Source organism: Prionailurus viverrinus, chromosome D4 (assembly GCF_022837055.1).
Source record: "Prionailurus viverrinus isolate Anna chromosome D4, UM_Priviv_1.0, whole genome shotgun sequence".
Taxonomy (NCBI): domain Eukaryota; kingdom Metazoa; phylum Chordata; class Mammalia; order Carnivora; family Felidae; genus Prionailurus; species Prionailurus viverrinus.
This window is the reverse complement of record NC_062573.1, coordinates 55,935,702-55,948,275: the sequence shown is the minus strand read 5'-3', so window position 1 is coordinate 55,948,275 and position 12,574 is coordinate 55,935,702. Positions and strand designations below refer to the sequence as shown.

General features: G+C 37.3%; 1 protein-coding gene across 1 annotated transcript in view; it reads left to right on the top strand.

Moving 5' to 3' along the window:
- UHRF2 (ubiquitin like with PHD and ring finger domains 2) overlaps window positions 1-12,574 on the top strand; it is an 87,905-nt gene that overhangs the window by 18,547 nt on the left and 56,784 nt on the right. Inside the window, exon 3 of the mRNA XM_047829624.1 lies at window positions 858-1,117. Within this exon, the coding sequence (XP_047685580.1) occupies window positions 858-1,117 (260 nt within the window). The remainder of the gene's footprint in view (window positions 1-857; window positions 1,118-12,574) is intronic.

Sequence of the window (12,574 nt, the reverse complement as noted above, 5' to 3'; positions counted from 1 at the left end):
AGAGAGAGAGGGAGAGAATCCCCAGTAGGCTTCATGCTGTCAGCGTGGAGCCTGATACGGGCTGGAACTCAACGACTCGTGAGATTGTGACCGGAGCCAAAGTCGGACGCTTAACTGACTGAGCCACCCAGGCGCCCCTGATAGTCATATTTTCTAATGTACAGTTTTCCTTTTGTCAGATTGCATGGTTTAGTTCTGAATCATCCACTAGACTTGAGTTACATCTATTTTGCATCTTATACATCTGTTCTCTTTTTTATTTTCTTTGTTCTTTGAAATACTAAATAATGCATTTGTTAGTGAATTATTAACAGGTAGTGGAACTTACCCCATTTTATATATATAGGTTCACTAGATTCTTCTCTTTATTCATGTGTATAATTTCCCCCATTTTCAAGTTTCTTCTGTTTAATACTTAACTGTTTTCTGTTGAACTGACTATATAAGTTATCGCTAGGATTCTGAAGAAATTAATGGAGCAAATCAATAACAGGCACAATACTATGAAGTCCCTGCTTTTCACTAAGTGACATACTTATTTAATGACTTGCTAGAACAACTCTTGGGAACACAAGAATGATATTTTTAAAAGTCTAATGTAGACCCAGGCAAGGAGTAAAAGAAAACATCTATTTCATTGAACGAAATTGGAAGGAAAGTTAATTTTCATATTAGTAAATAACAGATTTCACAGTATAGTCCAAAAAGAATAGTTCTGATCTAATCTTTGAAATTAAACATGAATAGCTGCAAATGTTATTAACCTTGATAATTCTCACAGTAACTTGAGTTATAGTATGGTTTTTGAAGCAATAGATGAAATTAAGCTTCATTAACTAATTTTAAACTTTTTTTAGGTAAATGAATTGGTGGATGCCAGAGATGTCGGCCTTGGTGCTTGGTTTGAAGCCCGTGTACGTAGTGTTACTAGAGCTTCTGATGGACATTCACGTGGCAAAACTCCACTGAAGAATGGCAGTTCTTGTAAAAGGACTAATGGAAATGTAAATCATAATTCCAAAGAGAACACAAATAAATTGGACAGTGTACCCTCTACGTCTAATTCAGACTCTGTTGCTGCTGATGAAGACGTTATTTATCATATCGAGTATGATGAGTAAGTGCTCATGCTATTGAGGACTTCGTTCATATTTTTGTTTATAGAAGCAAAGCCTTCCATCCAAGATTGTTTTCAAATAATAGTCTCTCTGAAGAAATCTTTTAGGGGTCATGTTCAGTCTGTTATCCTTTGTTTAATGGTTGTAATAAGGGCTTCTTAATGCTTAGTCATCTCTGGCTTCTAAGTGGTTTGTTGTTTTTGGTGTCTTAATACCTGGCTTAATTTAGCATGTAATAGTTTCTCTTTGTCTCTTCCTCTGTGATATTAGTGGTTTTTTTTTTTTTTTATATGTATTCAGTAATGTTTTAGAAAGCATGTAATAACATGTAGAGTAGTAGCTTTTAGGATGAGGTTAAGAATGTTGAGTAGCTTACTGAGAAAATTCACATACACAGTTTACCCATTTAAAGGGTACAGTTCAGTGTTTTTAGTGTATTCACAGGATTGTTCATGACCACAAACTAATTTTTGAAGATTTTTATTCCTTCCCCACAAAAACCCCCATACCCAGCAGTCACTCCCTTCTCCCCCTCTCCCAATGAAATGTTTTTAAATGTTCATTTGAAAACTGTTAAGAACTTGCCTTGAGGGTCAAGATTCTAAAACTGAATTTTTTTTTTTTTTTAATTACGTATTTTCAGAATCCTGTAAAAGTTACCATTGGGGCAGATTTAGTATTTATTCAACACACTAAATGAACTTGAGTCATCATGATAACCTTAATGTGTGGAAATATTAGACTGCCAAATCTTTATCTAGTATAAGAGTTCAATATCCAAAACTAGTTGTGATTTTTCTTGCCATAAAATGGTATAAAATACTTTGCTGTTAACCCAGAGTTCCAGGATACCTGGAAAGGGGTCAAAAGTAGATCACTTTAATCTACTTTTCTGATATTTCTTATGGTTTTGTCTAACTTGCCAACGTTGCTTATTTCAAATGAGACTTCCTACAACAAATAGGACATCATATAACCAACAACTAGAATGAATATTAAGATCTAGAATTGGCCAGAACTGGCATTATTGGTAAATCAAGGCTGAGATAGAAAGGGTTTGGAGTTGGTGTGTTGGTTGTAATCAGTTTATGAGTTTATGAATGATGTAACAAAGAGTCAAGATACTGTATAGGGAACTTAAGCTCTCTGTATATTTGCTATCAATAATTAGAGTTCCTGATTTGCTTTGAGTTTTATTTCTTAGAGAATAGAAGAAATAATCCAGTAAAGCATCTAGTATTGGCAAAATATATTGTACAGAATGGCATGGCAAAGAAATAGGGTATTAAGCTTTAAACACTAAGCAAACCAAGGCTTATTAAATTTTCAACAGTTTTAGGGGCTCTTGCTATTGGAGTAGGACTTTTCCAGGGATAGGCCTGAGTTTGGTATAATTAGGGCACAAATCACTGTACCTCAGCATTGATTTGGCTGGGGTTTTTTTGTTGTTGTTGTTTTGTTTTGTTTTTTGTTTTTTTAAAGAAGGAGGTATTTGTCTTCATTAGAATAAATGTTAGTCTTCTCATGCTTATTGGGTTTAGACTCTCTTTTACTAAAATTAATTTGTCCTAAATACTTTTATGTGTTACAATTAAATGTGTCACTGTTGGCAACTTAAAAGATATAATAGTTGAACTATCTTTAAGAGATAAAAGATGACAGAAGCTTAGTGGTAGGTAAATGTCATTTACATCTTTAAAAAGAGAAAAAGACTATATAAAACAAAGTATAAAATAGATGAGCTTCTGGATAAGAATCTCAAATAACAGAAGGTTGGTATAGACATGACCCAATAAAGATGGATAACAAATCTTGTTAAAGTCTTGTTTCCCATGGTTACTGGAAAAGTAAGTTAAAAACTATAGTAAACTACATAATGATCTCACTAAGCTAATAAAAAAGTTCTTGATTCCTTGGATGGAGGATACATTGTGTAGTGCTTTTGGAGTGTATGGTTTAGCAGCAGTAATAGAATTTTATTGAGTAGTAAGTTCCAAGTGAATCAGTAGAATATGGCTATTAGATACTTAAACTGGGGGCACCTGGGTGGCTCAGTCAGTTAAGCGTTCAACCCTTGGTTTCTGCTCAGTTTGTGATTTACAGTTTCGTGAGTTCGAGCCCTGTATCGGCTGTCAGTGCAGAGCCTGCTTGGGGTTCTCTCTCCCTGTCTTCCCCCACTCCCACTGTCTCTCTCAAAATAAATAAACTTAATTTAAAAATGCACTGTAAGGATGTTTTATCATCCTTAGATACCTAGAAAATATCTAGAATAAGCCCAGTAATGTTACTGTTGTGCTGAACTGGTTATTCCCTCCTTGGAATATTATTTTCCATCTCTCATGCTTTAAGAATACCAACAGGACCGGGGCGCCAGGGTGGCTCAGTCAGTTAAGTGTCCGAGTTGGGCTCAGGACATGATCTCGCAGTCCCTGAGTTGGAGCCCCCTGTCTGGCTCTGTGCTAACAGCTCCGAGCCTGGAGCCTGCTTCAGGTTCTGTGTCTCCCTCCCTCCCTCCCACCCTCCCTCTCTCTCTCTCTCTCTCTGCCCTTCCCCTACTCACACTCTGTCTCTTAAAAATAAATAAACATTAAAAAATTTTTTTTAAAAATTCATACAGCTCATAAAATCTCTTATGGTTTGCTTCTCTCTGTTTTTATCTTATTTTTCCTTCCCTTCCCCTATGTTCATCTGTTTTGTTTCTTAAATTCCACATGAGTGGAATCATATGTATTTGTCTTTCTCTGACTGACTTATATTTCGCTTCGTATAATACATTCTAGTTCCATCCACATTGTTGTAAATAGCAAGATTTCATTCTTTTTGATCACTGAGTAATATTCCGTTTGTGTGTGTGTGTGTGTGTTTGTGTGTGTGTACATATGTATGTATATACACACCACATCTTTATCCATTGTCAGTTTTTAGACATTTGGGCTCTTTCCATAATTTGGCTATTGGTAGTGCTGATATAAACATTGGGTGCATGTGCCCCTTCAAATCAGCATTTTGTATCCTTTGGGTAAATACCTAATAGCGCAATTGCTGCGTTGTAGGGTAGCTCTGTTTTTAGTTTTTTGAGGAAATTCCATACTCTTTTCCAGAGTGGCTGCTCCAGTTTGCATTCCCACCAATAGTGCAAGAGCGTTCCCCTTTTAGAGATCTTGATTTCTAAATTTTACCTGATTTCTATGAAGAGAAATCTAGAAAACACCTAGTAGTTTGAATAAGGAAGTATATATGTAAACATGGAAAATGTTTATGGAAGTTATTTTTTTAAAGATTTTATTTTTAAGTAATTTCTACACCCAATATGGGGCTCAAACTCGCAACCCCGAGATCAAGGGTTGCATGCTCCACTGACTGAGCAAGCCAGGAGCCCCTTCTATACCATACGTTAAGAAAGAGTAATTATTCAGCAAAGTTCAAATCCTTAAACATTGTTAAGAGTTTTCATAATCACATGAAAACTGTGTGGTCTTCCATGCTCTTACAGTGTACCCTCACTCACTCTCGCTCTCCCTCTCTCTTCCTCTCCCACTTAAAATAGCAATGTCAGTTTACCTCAGAAACCAAGGTTCTTTTTGTTTTGATTTTTTAGTAAATTATTTTGAAGTATTCTTTTTAAAGTATACTAGCTTAATTTAATAATTATCTTTTTAAAAAAAAATTTTTTTTAACCTTTTATTTATTTTTGAGACAGGGAGAGACAGAGCATGAACAGGGGAGGGTCAGAGAGAGGGAGACACAGAATCCGAAACAGGCTCCAGGCTCTGAGCTGTCAGCACAGAGCCCGACCCGGGGTTTGAACTCAGACTGCGAGATCATGACCTGAGCCGAAGTCGGCCGCTCAACCGACTGAGCCACCCAGGCGCCCCATAATTATCTTGTACAGTGCCTGACACAGTATTATTCTAACAAGTACTCTACCTGGATTGTTTTATATAATCCTTATAAAAACTCAGTGATGTAGATACTTTTTTATGTGTTAAGTGGAAATAACTGAAATTTAAGAGTAACTTGCCTAATGTTGGACTGCTAGTAAGTGGTAGATCCCAATTCAGGAAAGCACATACTTGGCAACCACTCTACCATACTGTAATTTTGAGAGAAGCATTCTTATAAAATATCTATATATTGCATATAGGGTTGTTAACATAATTAAAATGTTTTCTGTCAATCTCTCCAATTATGATTGCTTTTTGCAGAACAGATACCTTGAACCAAAGTTCTTTACCTGTCCATGAATGCCTTTGTGCCCTTTTTCTCTGGGGATAATCCATAGCTCATTAGTGTTACACGACATTTAAATAGGTTAAACTGCTTTTAACAGTGTCAAGGCTCTACCGTGGGATTGAAATCAGATGGCAATTCCATAGCATCACTTGGGACTTGCAGGGTAACTTATGCTAGGCTGTAATTAAAAGCTCATCTGGGAAGTGTCCTAGGATAATGTCATTGCTTTCAGCATTCTTTAAGATTTTTCAAGCTATTCCTACCCTGTGGTGCATGCCTTTGAGTACCTTTGCGTAGCCTCCATTATTGCACAGAATCACTGAGCCAGTTCTAAATAAAATCAAGTGGTATTTTAGATAAAAGTAGTTTTTCTATAAGGGAGCAGCACTGATTTTCTTAACTGTATTGATATAGTGATCTATTTCTGAAGGAGTCCCAAAAATATTTTAAGCAGTTTCAAGATGTAATGGTTTCTGGGTTTTGATGAGAGAGAGTAGGAGATTTTTAATCAAGTCAGTGTCCTGTTGGTATTGAGTATAGGGAGCAGCAATGAGAGGTCCAAACTGTCCTATTGTTATGTGTATTTACCAAAAACTTAGACTATTTCCTTCCAGCTTTCTCTGACATGCCATTTTCTGAATGGATTATAATCAGAAGGAGGCAGAAGAAGTTAGGGCTGTAACTTTATCATTGCTCTTCTGCTTACTGCTTAGAAGAATGACTTTACATATTGATTTCACCTTTTCCTTTTTTTTTTTTTTTTGTTTTTTTTTTTTAGAGTGTGTGTGGTAACAGGGGAGGAGCAGAGGGAGACAGAGAATCTCAAGCAGGCTCCGTGCTCAGCACAGAGCCCGATGCAGGGCTTGATCCCACAACCCTGGGATCATGACCTGAGCCAAAATCAAGAGGCTCAACCAACTGAGCCACCGAGGCACCCTCACCTTTTTAAGTTTATACATTGTCCCTTTACATTAGTGTTTCTCAAAAGGCTGGTCAGCAGCACTTCAGATTCATGGAGGAAAGTTGTTTAAAATGTAGATTCCAGAGAGACACTAAATTCACCCCCACTCCTGTATAGGGTGGACCTGGGGTAGGACCCAGGAATCTGCTTTTCAAATAGGTACCCCAGAGACCTGTTAAGTTTTCAGAGTGGTAGTTCTTTCATAGTTCAGGCATTAGAATCAGAATTTGGTTTGAATTCTAGGTCTTTGGTTTATTGGTAAGTTTTTGTTTTGTTTGAACTCTTGCAGCTTTAATTTCTTTATCTTCAAGTAAATATCTACTTGACCTATGCTTTTTTCCCTAATAACGTTGAAAAGTACCCAGTAATAATAGAATCAAACTTTCTACATTTCATTTATTAAAGCCAGGTTGGTAGATACTCTTAAATAATAGAGTTTTATCTTTAACATAGGTATTTAGCATAATTATGTTGTTTATATTATTAAAATATAACGGTAGTTATCTACCATTGTTAATGTCTTATACAAATGATATTATTACCATGTAATATGTAAAGCCCTACTATAAGCAATTATAAGTTATTCTTAATTGTCTGAGTATGCTTTGCATTTAAGGTGTGTCATTTTATTAAGCTGTTACATTAAGGTGTAACATTTTAGTAATGTTATCAATTAGAATAAGAAATGCTTTTTGCATGCGGTATGACGTTAAAGACGTGCTAAACTAGAACATGCCTCCAGGTGAATGATGTTCTTATTTAAGCACGCTGTCTCCAGGAAGCCACGTTTTGAAGGAAAGTTTCAGTGATACCACTTTGTTAATACAGTTTGAGTCTAAAATTAGCATTAGCCTACAAGCCACATAAGGAAATGTAGTAATAAATCTATTTTTGAAGAATAATACTCAATTTCCCTTAAATTTAACTCCCCTGTCTTTACTCAGTGGTTGTTTTGTGAGTTGAAAACAGACTTGGCTTTGCTAAACAGAGTTTAGAATAATCAAAAGCATGTACTCTGAAGGATAGCTCTAAAAGATATCCAAATATTTGGAGCAGTGCGAATGTTACTGAAGAAACTTAAGCTTAGGGATTTTTAAAAATTTTAATTTAAGTATAGTTAACATACAATGTTATATTAGTTTCAGGTGTACAACATAGTGATTCAACAATAAACAGGGATTTTTTTTTATAATTTTTTTTCTCAATATTTATTTTTGAGAGAGAAGGGGGTGGGGCAGAGAGAAAGAGAAGGAGACTGAGGATCCGAAGGATCTGTGCTGACAACCCAGAACCTAATGAAGGGCGAACTGACAAACCGTGAGATCATGACCTGAGCTGAAGTTGGGCACTTAACCGACTGAGCCACCCAGGCACCCCTAAGCTTACAGATTTTTAAGCTTATCTAAGTAGTCTAAACTCTAAAGAATGCAAGTAGCTAACTAGAACGATTTATCTTACATTAGAGTAAAACCTTGACTTCAGGTTCTGAGAACAGGAAGTCATGTAATATAAGAGAAAGAAGGACCCTAGTTTCATACTTTGGTACGTTATAGAGTTGGCCCTCATCACCATGTAGGTAAAGTTGACCTTGATAGATTCCTATCTCTCTGTGTTTCAGTCTTTGAGGATGTCTTGAGCCCTGTTTTAGAAGTTGTTCAGGCATCCAACATTTTGTAAAATATTTCAGTCGCCTACAGTTTTCCCCTCTGCAAATGCTGAAAAAAGTCCGCAGCTTGGGCCGATTTGCAGAGGTTGTGTTCAACCATACACTGGACCTCAAGGGATGGGGAGAGTGGTGTTTTGGGGACTGCCTATAGCTGTCTTGAGTACTGGCGTAATTAACAGTTGAACTGACTACAGGTTTTTTGTTTTTAATTTTTTTTTTTAACGTTTGTTTATTTTTGAGACAGAAAGAGACAGAGCATGAATGGGGGGAGGGTCAGAGAGAGGGAGACACAGAATCCGAAGGAGTGTCCAGGCTCCGAGCTGTCAGCACAGAGCCCGACGCGGGGCTCGAACTCGTGAACCACGAGATCATGACCTGAGCCCAAGTCGGACACTTAACCAACTGAGCCACCCAGGCGCCCCAGGGTTTTTGTTTTTAAGAACATCAAAAACAGTCTTTAAAAAGCCAGTATTAGCTCTTCATAGAATTCTGTGGTCCTGCTTAACTATCTAGCTCAAGGAAGGAGACTCAGAAGGATCTTTTCGAAATATAATGGTCATAGTTTATTACAGTTGATTAAGAGCCTTAGTTATATAAAAGTAGACTTTGTTATTTAATGCGTTACATCTTTCCAAACATTTGTAGACCTGGTATATCCCAAACACACTTAAGTTTGAACATGGTACCTGCTCCTCAATGAAAAGTCGTAAGTACTGTGATAGAAATATGCACCCCTAGCTTTTAGAGTACCTAGGGGTAGAGTACAAGGTAGAGGAGATAACTTTTGTATTCCTGAAGGAGAATAGCAGGGTACCAAGGATAAGTAGGAAACATAACAGGGTTACCTGAGGGTAGATTACTGTAGCTGGAGTGTAGGAGGTATATGGTGAGTAGTAAGCAGTAAAACTAAAGGTGAGTAAAGACTTTTCATTTAAACATGGCAGATTAAGATGGCTGTTTGTCTCCACTTCTTAAACCCTCCTAGAAGACAGTAAAAGAATAGATGCAAAAACCCCAAGGATAACAAATGAAATAGGAATAAAGTACACAGAAAAGAAAGCAGCTAACTTTTGGAAGGTACGAAGCTAATAGGTAAATGATACCTAACTTAGCAGGCTGGAGAAAACTGGAACCTAAAGGATGAGAAGCCAACAACAAGCAACTAAATTGGCATTGAAGAACCTTTGGAAGGCTCAGGCCTTGGATTTACGAGCTACTTTGGAGGTAGGCATATGGAACAAAACTGAGAACAAGAGGACTGGTTAATTTATATGAAAGAGCATTTTAACTACTCCCACCCTGCTCAGAGTTTAAACCAAGGAAGAGGGAGACTGTGTTAGGAAAATAAGAAGTAATGAAAGGAGATCCCAGCATGAAGCTGTGGAACAGGTATAGGCTTACAGAGCACAGAGCACACTAGTCCAGGTTAGACTAGGGTGAGGTCTCTAAAAAAGATGTTTTAAAGCCTGAAAGATTGGTTGAGTGCCTGAAATGTCTGAATGTACAGGAGTTTTAACAACAGGGGCAGAATGGAGGTAAAGTAATGATAAATACAGAACAGTTAAGCATTCAACAGAAAACAAAGCTGTGGAAGAAAGGACAGGTATTAAAGCATACTTTATTTTCTTGTGATTACTATTTAATCAACATGTTTTAAAAATCATAAAAAACATAGTTTTACAAAGTTTGTATAATATTCTTAAGAGCAACAAAAAGTTTGGGGTGCCTAGGTGGCTCAGTTGGTGAAGCATCTGACTCGATTTCAGCTCAGGTCATGATCTCACAGTTGGGAAGTTCAAGCCCTACGTGAGGCTCTGCACTTACAGCTCCAAGCCTGCTTTGGATTCTCCCATCTTTCTTTCTCTCTGCCTCTCCGCTGCTCTCTCATTCTCTCTCTCTGTCTCTCAAAAACAAACAAACATTAAAAAAAAAAAAAACAACAAGAAAAAGTTTGTTGAAGGAGAATGGGATTTAGATCATCAGAGTTGGAATCATATCTCTGCTTCCTGCTCCTGTCCAGAAAACCTCTGTGCCTCATCTGTAAAATGGGGCTTAGAATAGCATACCTCTGTTCCAAGGATTGTAAATATATGTGCACACTTAAAGCAGCACTATGTGTTAGCAATTATAAAGAAGAGGAGAATGGAGACAAATGAACTATACATGCGGACTGGGTAGAATAATAGTTTAAAGTAAAAAATCAAAGTTCAAGCATGTTATTAAAAAATACAGATGTAAATAAAAGAAATAGCTAAGAATTGAAAATGGTTGCATCTGGGGAATATGAGCCAGGAATATGGTGGGCTAGGGCAGGCTGTTTATCCTCACAGTAAGCCATGAGTGTTAACTTTTTGGATTTTGTACATATATGGGAAAACTGAAAAAGCAGGATAAGCCTTTTGTTTGGATTTTAACCTGAACCACAAAGCACTGTATTATTTATTATAGAAATCTTTAAATTTATTCAGAGATTGAGAGAAAAGTATAACAAACCCATGCCCTAGCTTCAACCATTATGAACTCCTAGCCAGTGTTGTTTAATCTAAACCAGCATCCTCAGGCACCACTGGATTATTTTGAAGCAAGTCTCAAACCTTACCTCATCTCAACCAGTAAATGGTCTTATAGATGGCCTTAGTAGCTGTGGTGGGTGCACTGCTCCCTTCAGAAAAAAAACAAAAACAAAAAAATGACTAGCTGCAAGGAATGAATGCAGTTAGCTGATAACTTTTAGTAACAGCACTTAGATAGCTGCCGCAGTGTTTGAGCCAAGATCACGCTCTCCAGGCATCCTCCAATGAGTTAGTGTGTGTGACCTGGCAGTTTCTGCTCACTATGGGACCGTGTAGTCAGTTTCTGTACAGGGCTCACTGTTGGACTGGTCAGCTTTGTCAGAGTTGTACCACATTCTGATGCTTTTCTTGCCCAACTCTCCTTTCAAAGTGATGGATCAACATGGTCTAAGGGCTTTTGCTATCTAGTCCAACTCTTTCTCCATAGCTTTTAAAGGTTCACCTTCATCTTAACATCTCGGGGCATTCAGCTGGCAGAATAGCTGACAGGATTCTTTTTAAAGTGCATAAGAGAAGAACTAGCATATCAGATCTCAGGCTGATATTCTTTAAAAGGTCTGTTTGTACGGTGGACCTTTGGCTGGTGTTTGAGAAATTCACTTTCAGGAGGATTCTTACCATTCCCTGACTTAAAAAAACAAACCCACTGTGTCTAAACTGCAGACAGTATGGTTTATACTGAACACCTGCTTCTGGGAGTCTGGAATTTTGGTACATGCTAGGAATTGAGTGCTTATGTGACCGGCCCCTAATAAAAATCTTGAGTATTCTTTACTACACATCCCTGGTACATAATACTTCACACGTGTTGTCATAATTTGTTGCTGGAGGAATTAAGCATATTTTGTGTGATTCCACTGGGAGAGGATTCTGAGCTTGTACCTGATTTCTTCTGATTTCACCGCGTGTGCCTTTTTTCCTTTGCTGATTTTGCTTTGTATCCTTTCACTGCAGTAAATCATAGCCATGGAAACAACCTTGTGAAAAAGAGTCCTGTGAGTTTCCGTAGTAAATCACTGAATCTTGGGGACCCTAGCAAGCCAACAAATCCCACATGAAATTTGTAATGATTCATGAATAGCAAATGACCAGTCAATAGGCTGGTCTTTTCAAAAAGTATATTTAGGTTGTCCAAATAGGGATCAAAAGCAAAATAAATCTACCCATTGCATTTAATTGATAGGTTAAGTTTCAACCTACAGATTTCACCCATTTTTCTCCCTTGCTAATTTATTTGCACAAGGCAAGTGACAGTTTATTCAGTTTTCAAAGTCTGGGCTTTCCTGATTACAACCCTGTAGTGGTATTTAACTTTTTTTTTCTGTTAATGTTAGTTTCCTGAAAGCTTATTAAAATTCCTTATTTGATAAGACTAGTTGAGAGATGATGTTTACTTACCTTTTGTAAGATACGGGGAGGCACATAATACCTGCTTCTTTCTCTTTTTTTATCTTAAGATTTCGGTGTTGTCATCCTGATCCATTTATTGTGAAATTTGCTATTAGCTTTTTTTTTTTAAATTTTTTAAATGTTTTCGCTTATTTTTGGAGGAGAGCAAGACAGCATGAGCGGGGGAAGCGGAGAGAGAGAGGAAGACGCAGAATTTGAAGCAGGCTCCAGGCTCTGAGCTGTCAGCACAGAGCCCCATGTGGGGCTCAAACTCATGAACTGTGAGATCATGACCTGAGCCAAAGTCAGATGCTTAACCGACTGAGCCACCCAGGCACCCTACTATTAGCTTTTAATGGTTCCACAGCTATTTATCTTTACCTGTATCTACTATTTTGTTGTCTTGCAAAAAGGATGATACCTCATTCTATCTTTCCCTCATTTACTAGCTATAATTCTTTCATAAAGAACTTTAACAAGCAATTGGTTCATATATAAAAGGATAAACTTTTGATTCCTGGACTTTTTGAGTGTTAAGAGTAAGTTCTTTATCATCCTCCAAAGGTTGGTCAACAAGATTAAAAATCTTAAGTGTCATTATGAATAGATTTTAACACCTGATTTAAAGCTCTTG